The sequence below is a fragment of the Centroberyx affinis genome, unplaced genomic scaffold (assembly GCF_046629955.1).
Source record: "Centroberyx affinis isolate AG114_WGS23_722 - 3 ecotype Tasmania unplaced genomic scaffold, CSIRO-AGI_Caff_v1 ptg001778l_1, whole genome shotgun sequence".
Lineage (NCBI taxonomy): Eukaryota > Metazoa > Chordata > Actinopteri > Beryciformes > Berycidae > Centroberyx > Centroberyx affinis.
In genome coordinates, this window is record NW_027280171.1 from 354,120 (window position 1) to 376,845 (window position 22,726).

The following is a 22,726-nucleotide window of genomic DNA, read 5'->3' on the forward strand; positions in this document are numbered from 1 at the left end:
GTTAAAGAGGGAGGGAGGCAGACAAAACAAGAGGTGATAAAAACATAAAAATACCTATGGACAATGTGGTTTTGTGGCACGTTGTAAGGAGGACTTCAGCGACGACGACAGACACAGACAGACTCGCGGCTTTGTTTCCTGAACGCACGCGCACGTCCAGCTGTCACGTCGACGTGATGACTATTGGCACTTAGGAGGTCTAAAGGTGTGTCGGTGATTGCTGTCTTCTTTTAGCAGCGACTTATCCTATCATCCTGCTCTGTATGCATGAGGAGGATGCTGAGAGAGAGAGAGGGAGGGAGGGAGAGAGAGAGAGAGAGAGAGAGAGAGAGAGAGAGAGAGAGAGAGAGAGAGAGAGAGAGAGTGAGTGAGTGAGTGAGAGAGAGAGAGAGTGAGAGAGTGAGTGAGAGAGAGAGAGAGAGAGAGAAAGAGAGAGAGAGAGAGAGAGAAGTTTCTTCTGCTCTTGGCGCACGGTCAGTGATGGTTCAGTTCTCCCACAGCAGGCACGATGGCATGTGTGTATGGTGAGTATCTGTGTGCAGCGCTGCATTGGGAGCCTCGTTTTAAACAGAACTGAAAGAATCAAAGTCCGAGTCTCACCATGGCTGAATTTGGAGAGAAGAAGAGCGCCGCCGGTCCACCGGTTGCTGGGTGGAAAGGCGCGCCAGGAGCCGGACTGAGCCTGGAGACGCACCGAGAAGAACCGGTGTCTAACGGAAACTGCAGCATGCCAGATATCGTGAAGAGGGCCCAAAATGATAGCAGTCCCAGGTCCCCGACATTCGAGAACCCCGGTCTAGACGCAGCTACTAAGCCTATTCCCCGCCGGAGCAGTCTGATCAAGGTAGGCCTTAATTTCCGTTACGAAAAAACAACGGTAATGCCACAGTAAGATTTTAGAAGGATAGCCTACTATATAAGTATCACAGCAAAACTTTCGAATATGCATGCAAACTACTATAGCGTATACCAAAATCCTGTAGTAATACCATTAGAGAGAAAATATATAAATAAAGTACAATAGGGTCATTATAATTTCACTGTGCCACAGTATAATAAGGTCACTATAAACTCACTATTGAGTCACTATAGGAATATACAGAAATACTATAGTGATTTATTTTAAGGTTTGTGCTTTAAACAAAAGGTGCATCAATGTATTCCAACTGAAGATCTGTCTGTAAGTACACAAACAAACACACACACACACACACACACACACACACACACACACATCACTCTCCCCAACGGTGGTTGATATTATTAACCTGAATCCTGACAATAATCTGTTATTTAACTCTGACTCTGCTTCCTCTCAACTTCCTCTGTGTTGAATAATCAATTACTTAATCTCACAGGTCAGTGCAGTTGAAGATAATTAGACGATGAGCAGAAGCTTTTATCTTTTTTTATCTGATCGCATTTCTTATAAATTTCAGCTCAAGTTTAGTTGTATAGCCCTTAATCACAGTGTTCCCATCAGGTTTTAGACCCAAATGCCATTAAACACATTATCATGTCAATAGTTATAATGTCTCATCTGACTTTGTCTTTATGAGGCTTCAGCCTGTAGGAGTGAGACTGTGGAAGATCTTACATTGATCTCTGGTAGCTGCTTGTCTCTAGAGCTGCTGCCTGCAGAGACATGATTAGTTGAACATGTTTCTGGCTTCATCTGCGTCTGATTGGCTCTCAGCGCTAGGCAAGGCAGGAAGCGGGCCAGTTGGCCAATTTCCTCGCACAGTTCATGTTGCAATATTGCTATTGAGTCACGAGCAGTTGGTGAGGACGCCTTACTCTCTCTCCGTTACTCTCTCCTTCACTCCTAACACACACACACAAATATGCAGACACACACACACATTTTCTCACCTCCATGTCCACACACTGTACATCAATTCCCTGCTGTCTTACCCATTTCTCTACTTTAACCTTCAGCCAGACATCGAGGATTCAAAAACTCTCTCTCTCCGCTTCAGTAAAGTTGTGGTGTTCGTACTTGCTGAATCCCCTGCTGGGCCATAAATGGCGTTAAATGACTCCTGGTGAGGGTGGTGCTCTGCATGCCGCCTGATATCCACTGCCACGTTTGATGTGGCCTTTAATGGCTCCAGAACATCGGCAGCACCCAGCGCACTATCTGCACTTCAAAGAGCGGTAATGCAGAGCAGCGTGGGAAAAATGCTGTGCATCCCGTCCAGTGAAGGAGAAATTTGCACGTTATGTGTTGCTGTTGGGAAGATGTGGGTGGTTATATACAGTATGTTTGTAATTGCTCAGTGGGCATATTTAATGCTGAAAATGGCCAATGATCAAGAAACCAACTTGCGTAATCCACAGAGTTTTGCCACTATCACCATAAAAGGCGCGTGCTCACGGTTTGATCTTAAACCCCGAAGCTTTGGGTGGACGGAGCTTAGTCTAGGAGCCGGAGAGTTATGAATCCACCTGTCTGCAGTGTCTGCTTTGCTGTAGTCTGGCTCTGCAGGATGAACCTTCCCATATGGCTAATCTCAGGATTCCTCACAATGGGAGAATCCTCTGGATGGTATGTAGGCAGATAAACAGGAAACATGACATTCCAGACCGGTTTAACAGGAGCCAGGGGATTTGGGTCTTGTGTGTGTGTTTGCGTACGATAGGTCACTCTTAGGTCCTCGTGCTCACTCCTGCTGATGTAATGAGCGTACCTCTCGTTGTGTTTCATCAGTATGTTCATCATGTTCTCCGCTCGCCTCTCCGTCCTTCTCTCCTGCTGTGGCGTACGTGCAGGAGAAGTGCCCGCTCATTAGTTTGTGTCTGCTTCAAGTTCATCTGGACATAGATAACCATCAGGCACTCTCTCTCTCACTCTCAAACACACAGACGTGCATGGTTTCACACACACACACACACACACACACACACACACACACACACACAACACACACACACACACGCACACACATGCACAGACCTGTCTTCTGAGAATACACAGCTCAAATGTTGTCTGCTTTCCAGTTCTCCAGTGATGCTCACATCTACACACACAATGTGAAAAACACACACTCAGATATACACAGTGTGTGTGCGTGTGTGTGTGTGTGTGTGTGTGTGTGTGATTGTGATTGTATCTCTGCTGCATTTCTATGACTGCCGTTTTTATCTGTTAGGTTTGCAAATTAATTATTGAATGCGTTATGTTGGTATCTTGTTTAGACTAGGTTTGTGGGTTACTGATGGGTGTGTGTGTTCATGTGCAATGTGCACACTTACAGTATACATTTGTCTCAGTCTGTAAATGTGTGTGTGTGTATGCATGTGCATGCTTAAGTGTGTTTACACAAACGCACACAAGAGAGTGTGCGTGCGTGTATATATGCATATGTTCACATTTCAAATGCGTGCAAGTGTGCAAATATGTGTATGCATGTGTGCGTCTGTGTGCCTGTGCATGTATTTGTGTGTGTGTGTGTGTGTGTGTGTCCATATATACCTGTGTGTGTATGTGTGTACTTGTGCATGTGTGTGCATGTGTATGCATGTGTGTGCATGTGTGTGTGTGTTTTGGAGCCACCCGATGCCTTTGTGTGTGTTTTTCTGACTGAGGGAACAGTATTAGCCCTGGGCCTTGGCAGACAGCTGGGGAGGGTTATGGCTGGAGTCAGAGCCGCCCTGAGCGCCTCCTGCAGCTCCCACTGACATCTTTAGCCCGCTTTACACCACTTTAGACTGCTAAACCATGCCGCTGCACAGCAGACCAGCAGGATAAACCTTCTCCCTGACGCTGAAGGGGCTGAGCAAAATACTACTACTGTGAGTTACGCTGGCGATCAACTCACTCCCCATATACACTCATTACAGACACAGGCTGTGCATATGAGCATGTACGCATACAGCCATACATGTGCCGGTATGTACACAGACATGCATGCATATTCATGCATAGATGTGTACATTGAATTGTAAACTCATGCAAAAAGCATGTGCTGAACGTGCGTGTACACAAACAGTGACAGACTCACAGAAACACACACATACATGCTAATCCTGCTATTGCTGTGGGATGGAGAGGATTGATAGGTGTGTGTGTGTCTGTGCACTTGTGTAGGTATGTGTGCGCATGTGTGTGTGTTTGCATGGGTATGAGTTTGTGTCTGGGAGTCTGCCTCACCAAGGTCGTCACTGAGGCATGTGAGAAACACACTCAACACCTTGATGCATTGTTGCTTCCAGCTCATCCCTCCCTCAAGGCTCCGGTACCCGGCACTTGGTTTTAGTGGTCCTCCTAGCTTCAAAAAGATGCATCTGTGACGCTCGTCAGCTGAAATCGCGGTTAGCTCTCTGACAAGATGACCTTTTAAAGTCAACCTTTTGCTTGTTTCGTTTTGTGTGTGCGCGTGTTTGATTGTGTGGATGCGAGCGAGACTGTGTGTGTGCGCGCATGGGACTTCAAAGGTTTGTAGCGTAAAAGAGCATCTGCTCCTCTTCTTGCCATTAGGGCAGAGGGTTTTTAGTGAGACCGTGCTGTCAAGAGATTGTGAACGTTCACCGCATTCTCTGTTGAACACACTCCCTCGCATTGTGCCGCTGACAGAATTATATGACCGCATAGTGCTTCCTGTTTCTCACTCAGGGTTGACTTCCCGTCCTCTGTAACAGTCTCACACACACACACACACACACACACACACACACACGCATGCTTCTGCCATGTGCTGGTGGCTGTTGATGTGTGTGTTGGACTATGTGGTTCTCAAACTCTTTGGCTCATGAGCAGAAACCCTCATGATAGTGAACGTTGAAGCCAAATGCTGATTTTTATTTTCCCTTTTTAGACTATTTTACTACATTCATTATTGTATACAGTCTTGACCGTGGAATTCCCTTTTTTTTTTTTTTTTTTTTTTGTAGAATTTTTTTTACATTCCATAAGTCATCTCACAATTTCCAGTAAATCATCTGGGAACCTCGTGGGTTGTCCTGAGCCCCGGGGTGAGAAACACTGGAATAAACTCTGCCATCCATCATCCATCACCCACTGTCAAACACACAGGGCCACAGACAATACATTTCCTCACCCCTACCAATTTTCACTCCTCCATTCTCTCCATTCTCTCTCTCCCTCCCTCTCTCTGTTTTTCTATCTGTCTTAATTAGCGGATCAAAGAAGACGCCCACTAATGACCTACATTCTCTTTCTGCTGACTTGGAGGTTCTGTAATTAGTGATAGTAGCTTGTTGCATCCGTACACACATAACACGCTCATGCATCATGTTGCGTATGCATGGTAAGCCGGCTAATGAAAGCATAAGTCCATGCTAGTGCCTAGAGGCAAATGCCAAGTGCGAGCCTGTGTGACCGCACGCATACAGCCAGACAGACAGTAATCTGCCCAAGAGCCTCTTTATTTATTTCTCTCTATCCTCCCTCCAGCTTTTCCTTTTTTTCCCCCTTTTTTTGTTTATCCATTTCCTCATCTCAACTTTCAACTTTTAGTGATTTGTCTCCCCTGTGATCTTGTCATGTGTCCCTCTCAATCTCTGTCTGATCACTCCATCTAATCTCCTCTGCCACACAGTCACTCCCCATCACTCTCTCCCTCCATCCATCCCCACATCTGTCCATCCACCGTGCAGTTCAATCAGTCTAGATGCCTGTGTCCTCTTAGGAGCAGTTGGAATGTCGCACTAACACCAAATTATACAAATGTATTCACATCTGGACCACAAGCTTGCTTATTGCTGGCAGATGAAAACTGTCAAACGGAACAAAAAATCAATTCAATTTAAAACCAATACTTTAAATGATAATTTCAACCCAAAGTTAGATATATGCAATTTGAAATATCTGACACCTACTCTGAGAAACAGATGGCTTGAAGTTAATAGTAACTGACACTTTTTCTCACCAAAAAAGTAATATTCAAGAGGAAGTAATAACATACATTTCTGAAATATTGAGCAATTCACATCAGGAAACATTTCCCTTCAAAACAGCTACATTGTGTTTTGGAAATTACAAGGTTGTAAATGGGTTTTGAATGGGTTTCATGGGTCAGACTTGCTCCACAAAAGCCTTTGCAAACCTTTAATTAAAGTAACAAATAACAAAAATTCAAAATTGGAGTGAGACGAATTTCACACAGCAGCAGCAGCAGCAGCAGCAGCAGCGATATTCACGTTTATTCACGTGTTCCAACTGGAATAAACTAAATCCCCTCTCCACAGGTCAGGACGGCTGGCATTTGTTAGTATTGCTGTGTTCCTTCATCCTTCTTTCTTTCTTTCTTTCTCGTCTGTGTTGTCGCTTCACTCCGCTCTTCCTGTGATGCCTGAGGAGCCACAGGAAGCTCTCTGTGACTGGCTGACTGACAGGCTGCTTCCTGTTTTGAAGCACTGCTGTTTTTTTGGGGAGGATCTCGACGCACGCTCGGCCTCCATGAGGGGAAACACATAGGATCTTTCTCTGTTAAGGAAACACACACATTCTAGTGGCTATTTACTCGAGTAAAATGCTATTTGAGTTCCATTGGGGGATAGAGGACGGTTGTGTCTCTGTGTGTGTAGGTGTGTGTGTGTACCTATGGCCGTAATCTGTTTAGACAGTGTGTGTGCCTTTTTTGCATACACAAATCAATACGTTTACCATTGTATTTTGTCCAGGTGTTTGTCTGCATGTGGGTGTATTTGTGACTTTGCATGTGCCCCCTGCTATTATCTTGTCAGGATAATTCATTCGGGGTCATTGTTGATGTCAGCGCCGTTCGGCTGTGTGTTTGAACTCTGTCTCCCTCCCTTTCTATCAGTTATTGATGTTGGAGGCCAACAGAGTTGAATGTATAGTGCAGGCTCGCCACATGGGATAATTGAATCCCATCTATTGAATAGGTCACATGGAGAACCCTGGTCTTTTTCAAGTCCCCCAGCTTGTGACAGGCTCACACTGTAGCAGGTTTATTAGTCTGTGAGGGAAGTTGACTATTTCCTATCTATCAATCAGGGATGACACATTTTTCACTGGTCACATAGTGCATGAGTGTCTATGGAGACGGCTCTGCATTATCTATGTGGAGCACCTAACTGCCATGCACTTTGATTGGTGCTGGTATGGCCACAGAGAGACCATTACTGCTAATGTCACACACACAGATAGAGATATACGTAGATTGAGGGCCACATTGATTTTCTGCGCCTGTCATTTCACTGCATGAAAGGAAGGGGAGAGTTTAAGCGATAGGGTGGTGTGTGTGTGTGTGTGTGTGTGTGTGTGTGTGTGTGTGTGTGTGTGTGTTTCCGTGTGTGTGTCTGCATTTGTGTGTCAGTGGCTGCTGGCACTGCGCCTCATTCTGGGTCAGTGAATTTCCCATGATTCGTCTCAGGAGAGCTGAGAAAAGACAGATCCCTGTTCCCTCGCTCCCTCCATTTTTAAAAAAATAAAAAGAGAGAGAGAGAAGCTGTGATCATCCATTCATGATTTCACCCGGTTGGAGGGGTGGAGTTGCATTAGAGTGTCGCTGTTTGAGGTGGAGTTGCAGTTAGAGTTTATAGTGTAACGCACAGCGGGGGGCAGGTTGTTAATGACAACATCAGCAGTAAAATCCATTAGCTCAATTTCAAGCGTTTGTTTGATTCTTTCATGGTTTGCCCTCTCCCTCATATTCTTTCTTAAAGGGGATCATGATCTGAGTGTCAGGTCCCCTCTTATGCATTCTCTTCATGCAGACTGCGAGGGTAGAAGTGTGTGTGTGTGTGTGTGTAGGGGGGGTGCAAGAAGGAAAGGCATACAATCTCTCTCTCACCCTCCGTCCACCTCATCTCCTCCTCCCTCTCTCTCCCTCTCTCTAATGCCCCCAGGCGCCGGTATTTTTAGAGTACCACCTAAAAACGCTGTTGTCGCTGTTGGCAACACTTATGCATCCTAATGAGGCGATTGTATGAGGATTGTGATGATTGGGCGTCCTCCCCTCCCACTAAGGGAAACCCTTTCATCCTCTGTGAATGATGCTTCCCCTCTTTCGCACATTCATTCATATTCTTCAGATGAAACACAGCTCAGGTCTTTCTCTCTCTCTCTCTCTTATCTCTGCCTCTTGTATCCCCCAGATATTTCTCACATGCAGGGTTCCCTCGTCTCTTCTCTCATAAAACAGCCAAGTGCTTTTGATGTTCATATGAACTCCTGCTTGCGTGTTATCAAATTCGTGTTTCTCCATATTGCCCGATGGGTAGAGATCAATCGGCCACAGATCAGTGTGCACAGATTTTTCACTCTATATATGAAAATGATGATCGGCCTGATTGATTGGCCTACTAAAATACCACTTTTGAGAGGCAAAAACATGACCTCTCCGCTTCTGTTAGCCACAAAGCAGAATGCTTTGTGGCTTTCATCTGCCACTGGTTAAAATATCATGTTCACTATCTAAAACGCGGGAGTGTTTTTGTTTGTTCACTAACCATTTCAAAGTAATTTTGTAATTTTTCTGTTTCACTTGTGTAACTTCAAATTCACAGCAATGTTTCTTCAGAAAAAGAAATGTGACGCATAGACTGTTATAAACTAGTATGGCATTGATAGCTGAGAATTTTGTCAGTGAAGGATTGCTGTTTGGTTTTGCTTTACTGATGCTGGGTAGAGGAACTGTGAAGATTGTGTGTGAGAGAGTAAGTATATGAGTGTTTATGTCAAAAATCAATCAACTTGGGATTGAATCAGCCACAATTAAGTTAATGTCTTATCCTGCCATAGATTATCTTCATCAATTAAGTCTTTGATTTGATTTTATCAGGACTCCAATATACCCGTAATTGGATAACTTCGCCCCCATATATATGTTCTTATCTGTTTCTGTAACGTTCTGTCCCCGTTTGACATCTGATCGGTCAATATATCAGATTGATGAGCTGTGATGGCGAGCCCAGATAACCTGATTGGGCCTGCCAATGTCGTTGAGGAGGGGCAAAATTAGAATGCTGCAGCTTGCTGCCTCTGTCTAGTCAGGTTTGATTAATGGTGTAATGGTGAAGGGCAAGGGCAGGCAAAGGCTTTTAGCATGGTATCAGGAAAAACAATAACAGCTTGGTAGGAGGAGGCTCTGTCCAGTACACTAAATAATCTGTGTTTATATACGGTTATATAAGCTGATATGCTTTTTAATCCTGTGACGTCTATTTTGAACAGGGAAAACAGGTTTGCTTATTACGCCCAAGCAGAAGTAATCTCACAACGCAAAGAATAATCTTCAGAAGGATCACCAGTCTCTCTCTCCTCCTGTCTGTCTTTCTATCTTTCTCTCTTTTGTCTCATTTTTTCTCCTTCTCTCATTATACCTGTCTCCTCTCTGTATCTCTGTCCTCCCTTCTTCCCGCTCACCCTTTGCTCCTCCTCTTCCCTCCATCAGGACGGGTCTCGTGCAGGTCGGGAGAGGAAGAAGACGGTGTCCTTCAGTAGCAGCCTGTCAGAGAGGAAGATCAGCAGTGTCGCCGACTGCATCCACTCCATGGTGGGTCAGCTCCCGTGTGACCCCATATATAAAGCATAGGCTTCACATACCTGAAATATGCATGCATCATGTTTTTCTTGGAGATCACAGTCTATTGATCCTGTCTGAGTCTCTGAACTGAACATCAATGCTCACCAGTCATATCACAGATTAATTGTTGAATATCTTGTCATTGTGTCGTTCATTAATTGAATCAGCTCACTTGCACTGAAGGGCAGTGGGTCACAACGTCATCCATATCTTGATTCCAGGTTGAGGGTAGTGAACTGAGGAAGGTGCGCTCCAACTCGCGGGTCTACCAGCGCTACTACCTCCTGGACGCAGGGCTGCAGGCCCTGTGCTGGGAGCCGTCCAAGAAGGAGTCAGACAAGGCCCGGATCTCCCTCCCCTCCATACGAGAGGTCAGTGTCCAGAGGAAAAAGTTTGTAAATCAAGCGCTCTTGATGAAACCTGTGGTCATGGGGTCGTCACTTTTCTGGATGGCCCCATTGATTCGTTTTGGCTAAGGCAAGGACAGTCTTAACAAACATGAACTGTATATCAGACAATCTACTGTAGGTCTTGCTGAACCTCTCACGGGTCTCATTCTAGGTGCGTACGGGTCGTAACACAGAAACCTTCCGGACCTGCGGGGTGTATGAGCAGATCTCGGAGGATTGTGCGTTCTCCATCATCTACGGAGAGACGTATGAGAGCTTGGACCTGGTGGCCAACTCTGCTGAGGTGGCCAACATCTGGGTGACCGGCCTCAGGTATGACAGAGCGAGGGATCAGTCAGCGGTCTTCTACTGTACATCTGTAAATCTTCAGCTGTACCGGCCACAAATTACACTCAGTGTTTAGATAAATACTCTTCTTTTAGAGCACCTTTTTATATTATACCATAGCCTAACTGTAGTGTTAGTATTCTGAAACAGTAGAACCAAATCAGATGGACTTGGAATCGTCATTTTATCCCTTGACATCCAAAACATTCTGGTTCAAGGTATCTTTGTAATTTTGGCGATCTAGGAATTTAAGCTTATTCTACTGCTGCAGTCATTGTAGGTAGTTCTTTATAGTGGCAGCGAAATGCCTAAGATGAAAAATGTAAATGTACGTGACGCAATATTGAAAGGTGAAGGTAAAACTATTACAATATACTGTCCTATTACATCAGCCTTCTCTGATCTGGCCCCAGGTATCTGATGCAGTATGGGAAGCACGCCCTGGACATGATCGCCAGCAGCCAGGACAGCCTTCGGCTCAGCTGGCTTGAGCAGCTGTTCTCCTCTGCCACTGAATCAGATGGACAGGGGGACGTGGAGGAGGGAATCGGTTTGCGATCGGCCGTAGGGTTGATACAGAGTGCGAACCCCGGAGTGAGCAGTGGCAAAGTGGAGCACAGGTTCAAAGAGCTTCAGAGAGTCAGGGAGAGGATATGTGGGGTCGGTGCTACTACGCTAGATAACGGATCTGTAGCTAAAGACCACAGCGAAAACAAAAGACGAGCAGGGAGAAACGAGCGAGTGACCAAGCCGGAGTTCATCGAGGTCTTCCATGACCTTTGCACCCGTCCGGAGATCTACTTTCTGTTGGTGCAGTTCTCTAGCAACAAGGAGTTCCTGGACACCAAAGACCTGATGAGGTTCCTGGAGGCTGAGCAGGGTGTGGTTCAAGTGAGTAACACACACACAAATGAATGACACATACAAATGGCGGAAAACTCAAGTCAAAAGCTTATCCTCAATTGTCCCCATCCAATTTCTCTTCCTCCTCTCACTCTTCCTCTCTCACTGTGTCTTTATCTTAACCAGGTGAGCGAGGAGACCAGCCTGGACCTCATCCAATCCCACGAGCCATCGGAGGAGGGCCGTCAGCAGGGATGCCTGTCATTGGATGGCTTCACCAGCTACCTCACCTCGGCGGAGTGCCACCTCTTTGACGGGGAGCACGGCACCGTGTGTCAGGACATGTGCCAGCCTCTGTCTCACTACTACATCAACTCCTCCCACAACACCTACCTCATCGAGGACCAGTTCCGAGGCCCCTCCGACATCTCCGGCTACATCCGCGCGCTCAAGATGGGATGCCGGTGTGTAGAGGTGGACGTCTGGGACGGTCCCAACGAGGAGCCGGTGGTCTGCACCGGACACACCCTCACCTCGCCCCTGGCCCTCCGTTGCGTGCTGGAAGCGATCGGAAGGTTCGCATTCGTGGCGTCGGAGTATCCGTTAATTCTGTGCATTGAGAACCACTGTTCGCCTCGACAGCAGAAAGTGATGCTGCAGCAGCTCGTTAGAATACTGGGGGAGAGGTTATACATGGACCCCCCCGACGAGGGGGAGTCGTACCTCCCGTCGCCACACGCCCTAAGGGGTCAGATCCTACTGAAGGGGAAGAAGTTGGGATTAGGTTGGGAAGGGGAAGAGGGGGAGGTGAGTGAGGAGGATGAAGGGGCAGAGATGTGCCAGAGGATGAAGACAGCTGCGAGCAGCGGAGGGGCGGGGCCTGGAGGAGGGGCTGGAGGAGGTGAGAAGGAGATGGGCTCTCAGAAAGCTGTCTCCACCACAGCAGTCACTCAGTCTAATCCTCCTCCTCCTCCCAGACGCTTCCAACTCCTGAAGGAGCTCTCTGACCTAGTAACTCTTTGCCGCTCAATCCGCTTTACTGACTTCCAGACATCATCCAAGAGCCAAAAACCCTGGGAACTGTGTTCCTTCCACGAGTCCCTGGCTGTGCGTCTCGCTGGCGAGAGCCCGGGCGACTTTGTCAACCACAACAAACATTTCCTGTCGCGGGTGTTCCCCAGCCCCATGCGCATAGACTCCAGCAACATGAACCCTCAGGACCTGTGGAAGTGTGGTTGCCAGATTGTGGCCATGAATTATCAGACGGCCGGCCTGATGATGGACCTGAACACGGCCTGGTTCCGGCAGAACGGGAACTGTGGCTTCGTTCTGCGGCCGGCCATCATGCGCCAGGAGGTTTCTTATTTCAGCGCCGACACCAGAGACACAGTGCCCGGCGTGTCTCCGCAGCTGCTTCATGTTAAGGTGTGGCGGGATCAGTAACACAACCTCAGTAGCCTGTTTTCAGCTTTAGCCAGGGACTTTCTCATCATTCACACCTCTCAATTTCCACAACTTCTTCTACTGTTCTCTACTATTTTATCCTTATTGTCAAGAAAGAAAATTTGTGAGCTAGTCTACAGTTTCTGTGTTAGCCTAACACCATTTTAACACATACATAGTGTGCTGAGGGCACCATCCTTATTTCTCACAATGCCGTTAATCCTAATTACCTTCTGAAAATCAAAAAATAAAAGAAAGGATGCATGAATAAATAAAACAACTCATATATCAATCCCTCCTCCCAGGTGATCAGCGGTCAGAACCTGCCCAGGCCGAGGGGTTCGGGGGCCAAAGGCGACGTGGTGGACCCCTATGTCTACGTGGAGATCCACGGCATCCCGGCCGACTGCGGCGAGCGCCGCACCAGGACGGTGACCCAGAACGGGGACAACCCCATCTTCGACGAGAGCTTTGAGTTCCAGATCAACCTGCCGGAGCTGGCCATGGTTCGCTTCGTGGTGCTGGATGACGACTTCATAGGGGACGAGTTCATAGGTCAGTGTCAGTTCAGCAGAGTCATTACTGTAGGAGTCAAAAACACACAACTCACTTATCATTTCATATTATATACAGGACAGTATACCATTCCTCTGGAGTGCCTTCAGCCCGGCTACCGGCATGTACCACTCCAGTGTCTGACGGGAGAGGACCTTCCCTTCGCCCGGCTGTTTGTCCATGTGGCGCTGACCAACCGGAGAGGAGGGGGAAAGCCTCATAAGAGGGGCCTGTCTGTGAGGAAGGCCAGGAAGGGGAGGGACTACACTGCTCTGAGGGACCTGGGGGTCCGAGCCGTGGATGAGGTCTTCAAGTTGGCCGCCCCTCCGCTGAGAGAAGCCACTGACCTGAGGGAGAACATGCAGGTGAGGAGGAGCGAAGAGGATGGGAGTGGGGTCATATCTATTTTCATATGGTATTTTATTTTTTTATACCATAGGACAATAAAATAGCATTGTTGAGAGGCCTCATCTTTAATAATAGACATTACGTTCATAATAAACATATTTCTGTTTAAATTGCTATTCTGCTCCGAACAAAGGCACAATTCATCTGAAGCACAATTTGAACAACACACATTTGCAGCACCTATATTGTTGCCAGTCATTGACAGTCAAATGATTACAATTGCTTTCATGCTTTCATGTTCATGCTTTTCATGTTTCTTTTTTGTGAAAGACAAGTGACAGGGAAAAACACATTTCTGTGAATTATTAATTTTGGTAATTGCATTGAAGAGCTAACCAAATGGATTCATATTTTATGATAAAGGAAAGAAGGAAAAGAATAAAGGAAAGGAAGAAACTGAAGACCTCCACTCGTGACAAGTGTCTCCAGTTTTTGCAGTTGTTAATACCTGAACTAAGTGGCTTTTCAGTAGCACAACCCTTATACGCCAGACAGTGATTTCATCTGTGGCTGCTTGTTTCACCCCGGAGCAATAAAACAGTAATTACAAGTTCAGTCACTCTGTGGTGAGATTCTTGGTATCCACATCTCTTGATTTCTTCCATTTCAACCCAAGCTACTTAAACAGCACAACTGAGAGAACTGCAGGAGAGCAAATCAATAGTCCAAGGAAAAGACAAATAGCTCTGTTGTAGGAGTAGCTTTTGATTACCTGTGTGTGTGTGTTTGTGTGTGAGAGAGTGTATGTGTGAGAGAGTGAGAGAGAAAGGGAGTGATCACAGATTGCATGTTTATTTTGTTGTATTTTTTATATTATTTTAATTTTCCTGGTACTTGTCTCTGAACTGTTTTTCTGTCAGTAAGCCAACGAATCATATTGAAAGATTCGACCTAAAAGAGAGATAGTGAATGCGAGAAAGAGACAGGGAAAGTCTCTGTACGCGTGCATATTTAAATCTTAAAATGTAATGTTTGTGTATCCTATCTCTCTTGCACTAGAACTCGGTAGCGGTGTTCAGGGAGCTGTGCGGGGTGTCGGCGGTGGCGAACCTGATGCAGTGCGTATTGGCTCTGGGATCGAGAGTGTCGGGACCGGACGGGACCCCCTTACTGCTGTTTGAGCTCCGGGACCACTACCCCACCCTGGAGCCCCAGGGACCCCTGCCTGATGTCCTGCGCCGGGTGGTCTCCACCTATGAAATGGTGAGGAAGAAAGAGAGCTAACATCCGTTTTACCAAATAAAGGAGTGTACAGTCACGGCTAGTTTCTTCTTAAATACATAAGAAAGCGAGAAAAAACAAAACAAAGAGCAAAAATCGGTAATCTGTCAACCACCTCCCATCTCCTGTCTGCTCAACTCCTACTCCCTCACAAAGCACAAAGCTTCCTTTTAAGCCTGTATGTTCTGCTCCATAAGCTTGCATTGTTTTGTAGCAAAATCCACATTCATCCTCGCTCTAACAACACTCTTAAACACTCACTAAATCCTCCCCTTGGCTTGATTCCACTGTGCGTTTCCCACCCAAATAAATAGTCATCTTTCCTTGACCAAGGGTAAAGTTAATTAACTGACTTTTTTTTTTCCCCTTTTGTAATGACGTCCAAAAATAAAACCAGACATAGAATAAAACTCCCCCGTGGAAATAAACAGAAAGAAAGGAGAGAGAGAGAGCGAGGGAGAGGGTTGTGGGCGGATAGGTCAATTGGTTTGTCAGTCGACTCACATATCAGTCTATCCAATCAGCAGATATCAGCATCCAGTCAGCCAATCAATAAGCACAATCAGTTAGTTGTGTGTGGGTTTAGGTTACTAGTTTTCTCACACTTTTCTTTCTGTCTACTCCACTTTGGCTCGCCCTCAACATATTTCCCTTGCTCTATATCTCCCACTAGCTCTTTTTTGGCCTCCCCCACTCATTCCTTCCATCTATTCACCCCCCCCCCCCCTCCTCCTCCCCCATCCCCCCTGGGCTCGGTCATTGATTGCGGCTGGCCAGGCGGAGTGGTCTGGACAGAGCGGCGGTACGTACCGGGCGGCCTGTGGCCTCTGTGGAGCGGCAGCCCGCCTGTCTATGTAAAAGTGTTGTTGGGGGGAAACAACATTACGTCTCTGTTCTCGCCGTCTGTCTGGCCGCCGCAATACTTTTTAAATTGATATTTGTTCAAACTTTGCCGCTTCATGTTTCATATTAGGTATTCCCGAGGAATTTCTCGGGCAGGATGATGGACAGTCAGTATGAATTGCCAATTTAGTGATATTGTCTAGGGAACAGATGCAAGGTGCGTATATGTGTATGTGCGGTGTGAGTGAGACACACACTCAGGTTTGCTTTAACAGAGCAGCCAGAAACAGGCTGTAGTAGAGATAAATGGAGCTGTTTCTAGTCTTATTAAGTTATGATTAAGGTCTCAGTGTATAAACCGTGACACTTTAATTTAACCAAGGTTGTTTGTCATTGTTACGCAACTGCACAGACCTGTGACGGTCTATTCGTGCATGGTTAAATGTGTGAGTAAGAATGTGTGTGCCTGATTGTGTGTGTGCGTGCGTGTGTGTGTGTGTGTGTGTATGTGTGTGTGTGTGTGGCAGCCACTTCCGTTTTCCAGCCACGGGGATCACAGTTGAAAAAGCTCGCCCTGGTGCTGAATACCATTAGCATAGATTTGAATGTCATTTGGCTAAACGGATTCCACGCCTCAATCCTGATGCCTGGAAGGAAAGGCAAAGAACAGAGACAGGAAATGGGGACAAGCGCGTGTGTGTGTGCGTGTGTGTGTGTGTATGTGTTGTGTGTGTGTGTGTGGTTGCGTGGGTTCTGGTCAAGGCGGTGTACAGTATTTAATCCTCATTTGTCAAACACCGTTTTTTCACAAAGAGGGGTCACGTCCCAGCAGGATTTGCAAGAGGAGGTGCAGAATTAATCAGGCAGAAGCTACTCATGTAATTAACGGCGTGTGTGTATTTGTCTGTGTGTGTGTGTGTGTGTATGAATGTGTGTGTTCTGTGTGGTTGTGATCATTAGAAGAGCTGTCACATTTGTCTCTGTATGGGTGCTTGCATCCGCGTGCATGTGTATGTGTATATGTGTGCGTGCATTATGTAGTGGTAAATAATTAAATTAAATTGAACTGTGAACTTCAATTGCTGATTTCCATAAGGTTAACAACCACCGATATAAACAAAATGGTTTTCATGTTACTTACGTCAGTCTGTTACTACTTGTTATAATATTTACCATGATTTTATAGTAGCTAATAAAAATATATGCGCTCAACAATGTGATTTACTCTCTTTCTCTGTGTGTGTGTGTGTGTCTTTCATGCTAATAGATATTCTTTTTCTGTCTGCAGATGGTCCAGGCGAGCAAAGCTGTCATTGAGCTCTCCGATGGAATCTACAACAGGATCCTACACATACAGGCAACAGGTGTGTGGTGTGTGAATGTGTGAATGTGTGTGTGTGTGTGTGTGTCGATGTGTGTGTGAGAGATGCTGCTCTGTGGAGCGTGTGTTACGATGTGTGTATAATGAGTAGAAACCAGGCTATGCCCATATTCCCAGTCCACTCGTGACAACTCCCACACAGCCTCTTCAACAGAGCCGTTATCCACACTGCAGTGGCTGCTTTAGTCATTAACTCCTCCTCTCCTCTCCTCTCCTCTCCTCTCCTCTCCTCTCCTCTCCTCTCCCCTCCTCTCCTCTCCTCTCCTCTCCTCTCCTCTCCTCTCCTCTCCTCACCCCTCAGTCTCTTAAATCTCCAACCTAGGTTATGAGCAAAAAGGCACAATAACTGACCAGAAATCAGCATTTTTTAAAAATGTTTTAGCTGATATCATTTCTGTGATCTTTGGCAAGGCACAGCATCTAGCGAGGTTTGTTTACCTCAGCTGTTTGGCTTGCTGGGCCTCGTGGGTCATCTGATATTAGTCAGCCAGGCTGTCGTCATCGCGGCGATAAACACTAACCCCCTCCCCCCCCTCCCCCACGCACACACACGCACACACACGCACACACACGCACACACACGCACACACACACACACCGCCCCCGTTCAGTGTTCAGGTATCACCCAGGAGACGTTGTGAGTGACATTTGGAAGCCTTGACCTGTGGCTTGTTGCACAGAATAAACACATTCATTACAAATAGATTCTCCAGGTGCCAGATTGTAAAAACAGGGTTACAGAAATCATCCGTTTTTAAAAAAGTTAAAAAAAAATATCCACTATCCAAAGATCCATATCCACTTGAGGCATATTCAAGCGTCTGGAGATATCCATGGTTTTCATCACAGTTTTGTAGGTTGAAATGCATGGGAACTCACAGCGGTCAATAGCACCCTCGAGAGCGGTATGAATAGAGGAAAAGGAAATGGAGAAATGAAGATACGGATTTTCAGTGAATGGAGATATTGAGAGGAGAGAGGGAGATGGTAAACGGGGGGGATTGTGGAGAGAGTATTTGACAGAGATTAATGTTGTTTATAAGTTTGCAGACTGCTCTGATCTGCTGCCAGACAGCTCTTCCTCTACTCTACTGAACTTTATCCTCGGTTGTCTGTGGCCACAGCTTCACTCACTGATCAAATGTGGGAATTAAAGTAATAATCTGTGACATATTCATTTAAATAAATGTCTGTTTTGCTTCTCTCTGTTTCCCAAATAGTCATTCAACTTATACCTGGTTCATGAAAGCTATTACACCCGGTGTCTGGTAGGTCTTTCCCAGGAAAAATCCTTAGCTGGAAACAGAAGAACTGGGTAATTAGCATGAGCAGCAATAGCCACCACTGAACAGACAAAGAATAGAGCGCCACCTACAGAAACTCAAACTTCATCAACAGAAAAGACGTCACAGTACTGGACACACTGTTTGATTGACAGGTGATCTCTGGGAAGTGCAGCGCAGAAACACCACAGCAGAGATCTTAGCACCAAAGATACCGCCAAAATCAAAAAGATCGAGGAACTTGCAGATTACCAAGTTAAAAATGTGTGTGTATGTGAGACTATGCATAATGTATCACTTCCTCAATGCCCTCAAGGCCGGACGCCGCTGTATGAATCACATGAAGACGCAGCCTTAGACCCCGGACCCTAAGGCACACTGCTCATCTGTACCCTTTTATTTTACATGGGATCACATGCATCATTGAGAGTAATTGCAGTCAGATATGAGAGTGTGATAATCTGATTAGCCCCGGTCGGCCCGGTGCCAGCATGTTAATCCGATAGAGCCTGAGGCCCGACGGTACGAACAAAGCTCCGCCTGTATGTGCAGACTCAAGATGGCGATCAGGTGATCCCGACGCAGAGGTCGGCCCCAGAGTCTGGAAAGAGGGAGCGGGAGGCAGAGAGAGAGAGGGCGCAGGGAGTTCAGTCGGAGGGAGCCATGGGAAGATGAACGGCGGAGACGGAGTACTTGGAGGTTACGTCGGGGCAGAGGGATGAAGAGGGAGGCGGAGGAAGAGTGAGGAAGATGGGGGGGGGGGGGGTGAATGGCAGAGACGGATAGCTAGAAGCAGAGAGAGGTAGAGGGGAACATCAAGGGAGAGAGGGGGAAGAGAGCGTGTCCTGATCTTGATGAAGTTCAGTCTGCAGAGAGTTCCTCCCCACAGAGCAGAGCGAGACTCTGTGGTCTGTGGAACAACCAGCTTATTATTCTGATACCAAGTGTAGTCGTCACATCTGCAGCTGTCTTTTTGGTGCTGAAGATTGTGAATACGCAAGAGATACTTAGTTTTAATGTAGAACACTAAGACATAGGAGGAACGGAAACTCAGCCAGAAGGCCGGAGAGGCTCTCAAACCGGTTGTCCTCTGACATTTGACCTGAAGCCAGATCTGTCTCAAACGCTGCAGGGTTTCCCCTCAGAACTGGTCGCAAGTGACAAACAGAAGTGAAGGGGAGGCACTTCCTGCTGCTGAAGACTGATTCACTAGTTATTCTGGCCTCTGGGTCAGCACCCTGTTTGTGTCTGTGTGTGTGTGTGTGTGTGTATGTGTTTGTATGCATGCATGCGTATGCACACCGTCCCAGTCTTGGCTTGGAAATAACGTTCCCTCGATCGGCTTCGCTTGGTTTGACAATGAAATAGCATGCCACACACACACACACACACACCCCACACTGCACGTAGGCTTCAAAGTTGCTTAGCAACGGCGAGAATGGTTATTATTCAGGCAACTTCTGTAGGTGTGTGCGCGTGTGAGCAGTGACAGCGTGTGTGTGTGTGTGTGTGTGTGTGTGTGCAGGTGTGGGTCGATGTTTGTATTGGTGTAGTGACAGACAGGGATTATGTGTGAATTGCTGAATTCTGCTCATATCCAAACTGTTCACTCTTCTGTGTTGTGTGTGTGTGTGTGTGTGTGTGCAGTCCACAACTTGCCATGTTTAACGTCTGGGCTCCCGATGATGGCTCACAGTGATGTGTGCCCCATGTTAACCCACTTCCGGGTTTCCATGGTAACAGTGGGACAGTGGCCCGGGGCGGCAGAGGAAGCCAGACACACAACACAACTCGCTGCACACACTCCGACTCGCCGGCAGCCTGGCTTCTATGACGCTGGCTCTCTCTCCCTCTCTTTCTTTTCATCTGTCTCTCCGGTATTCTATCCATTGTACATTATTCCTTTTTATTGTTTATTCTTTGGTCTTTCTTCCCTCTCTCTGAGAAATCTGCTGCTACCAATACGGCTCAATCATGTCAAAGCCAGATGGGAATACACCAAGTTTTTAGGAGATTTGTTGGCAAGTACCTGTTAAGTAATGAGAACATAGACACCAAAATCATCCATGTAGATTGTTGGCTGTGGTACTGCAACACTTTAGCATACACTATGAGTGAGTGAGTGATAGTAGGCGACTAGCATTATCTTAAAAGTGAGAAAAATTAGAACTTGTAGCAGCTTTGAAGTTAAATGGTAAATAATGTTAAATGACATTTCACCAAGTCTGGAAGTCTTGTCTATAGCAGGTAAAATTTACACAAGAAATGACAGAAAAATAACAAATTGTTTTGACCTACCTGGAACTACTTCCTGTTTGCGTCGGAAGTGAACATGGTGGCTGATGGCAGACTGTGTACAGCTAAAAATCACTGTGCAGTGAACTAACATGTGGTTGCTCACCTGAAATAGTTCCAAAAATAAATGTGTCTACATCAGCTATATTAGTGATATTTCATTTTGAAAATGTATTAATCCACCAGCCACATAAAAACCACTACTGACTTTTTATTACTAAAAGGTCAGTCTTGTTACTTTGGATGCTAGTCGCCTACTATCACTCAACATAGTGTATGCTAAAGTGTTAGCATGGAGCACCACAGTGAACGATCTACCCAGGACACATGGATGATTTTGGTGTTTATGTTCTCATCACCTAATAGGTGAGTTGACCAATGGGCCAGTCTCCTGAAAACTCAGTGTATTCCTTTAGAGCTTGATCTTTTAATTGTGTTACAAAGACAGCACAAGACATCAGTCTCCATTGCTCTGTGGTTGTGTGTGTGTCCTTAGCCATGGAGTTCCATGAGAAGCTGCAGAGCCTGGCCGCGAAGGAGGGGCTGAAGGTCGCAAGGTCAGCCGGGCGCTGGAGAGCTTCAGCTGGAACATCACCATCCTCAAGGTCAGCAGCACACAGACAAAAACACAGACAGCCTCAGGGCTAGACCACCAAACTGTGTTTTCGCCTCTAGCTAGTTGCTCATCTCTTTCCTCCCCCTTCTCCCCCCTGTTCCCATCTCTCCTTGCCACCCTCCGTTTTTTGTTGTCTCCCTCTCTCTCCCCGCACTCCCAATATCTCATTCTCTCTCTCTCCACACTCCTTCCTCCTCCCCTCTAGGGCCAGGCTGACCTGCTGAAGCACGCCAAGGCTGAAGTGCAGGAGAACATGAAGCAGGTCCACTACGCTGCTCTGACTGGTAACCTCACCAAGGAGGGTCCAGCAGCAGGAGGAGGAAGCGTCCGCTCCCAGACGCGGCGCAGCCAGGAACCCACTGCCGGTCAGGACAGAGCCACCACCCTCGGCGGATCAGCTGGTCAGGGGCCAAATTGATCTTGGTAAAACACGACTTTTGCCATTATCACTGAAATACAAAACCGTCTGTACATCAGTGTTCAAAGGCAGGTAATAGTATTTTCGAGTAGTGAACCACTAGCAAACGGCACACTGCCGTGGCAGCTAAGACACAACCAGATTGTCATGGGAATAACAATATGACCAAATTGCCATAGAAACTGCTGTGCCAGATCCTCTGTGTCGCCTAAATGTTTCACTATGAACTCCGTGTCTGGCTTCAAAGTCTGAGGATGAGGTTGAGAGGCCACAGTGGCGGACTTGCAGATCGCTATGGGTGTAGCACAGCATTTAATTTAAGAAGAAAAGGAGGTCGATAGATGGAAAAGGCTTCAAAATGCAGCCAACCTCCACCATCCATCAGAACACTCACTGCTGTAGAAGTCATAGCACTGCTGAGAGGGAGACGGAATAAAATACACACTGGGGAAATGAATGTAGTCGGATCTAAAGCCTGAAAAACACAAGACACAGTAATTTGTACTGTATTAAATGATGTAATTAATGTAAATACAGCAAATGTTTATATCCTCGTTAATGTGCAATGCTTTTTTTCTTGTTTTATTTGTGGTTTTTGTTGTGGGGAGCAAGGAGAAATGGAGTTTTCCAGCACTGCCTGGGGCGACTCAAACTTCAGCCCAAAGATGCTCAAAATCTTGTGGAACCTGTCAGCTGCAGCACCCACATGCTCTGGGCTTGTGCTTATAGGGCTACTAAATGAGCTCCGATTCACCCAGCGTGCTCAATCAAGTATTTGAAACACGGATCAGATCTGGGTGGGTTTTGCCTGTGGGGCTTTCACGAAATACACTCAAAGATTTGAGCAGAAGCCCGGCGGTAGTGAACGGGACTGGAATCAAGAATATTTGCAATAGAAGAATGTATACAGGTGGGGATAGTTTTAAAGAATCATGTTTCCTCTACTGCTAAGAAGCTCTATCCCACACAATTAATCTTCTGATACACTTGAGAACATCGTCTGTGTTGTAACCTAGCGTTCGTGGGTGTTTTGGATCCAGTATATGTCAAAGAAGCCTTCGTTGCCCCTGGATCACTCCTCTTGATCCGCAGCCATCTCCAGCTCCTCTCTGCAGCCTGTCATGGTGTTTTGAAGGCTCTCTTCCACTGAATGCCACTCACACCCAGG

At 46.5% G+C, this 22,726-nt stretch overlaps 1 protein-coding gene across 1 annotated transcript; it reads left to right on the top strand.

Annotated features, from left to right (window-relative positions):
* Positions 1-404: 404 nt before the first annotated feature.
* LOC139652309 (inactive phospholipase C-like protein 2) lies at positions 405-21,567 on the top strand. Its single transcript, XM_071529329.1, is given in 15 exon segments — positions 405-844; positions 9,384-9,485; positions 9,737-9,886; positions 10,077-10,237; positions 10,666-10,912; positions 10,991-11,143; positions 11,282-11,957; positions 12,042-12,520; positions 12,844-13,093; positions 13,172-13,458; positions 14,501-14,704; positions 16,854-16,929; positions 21,021-21,071; positions 21,074-21,129; positions 21,346-21,567. Coding segments are annotated over 15 exon segments (3,348 nt in total). The 5' UTR covers positions 405-601; the 3' UTR covers positions 21,559-21,567.
* Positions 21,568-22,726: the final 1,159 nt, after the last annotated feature.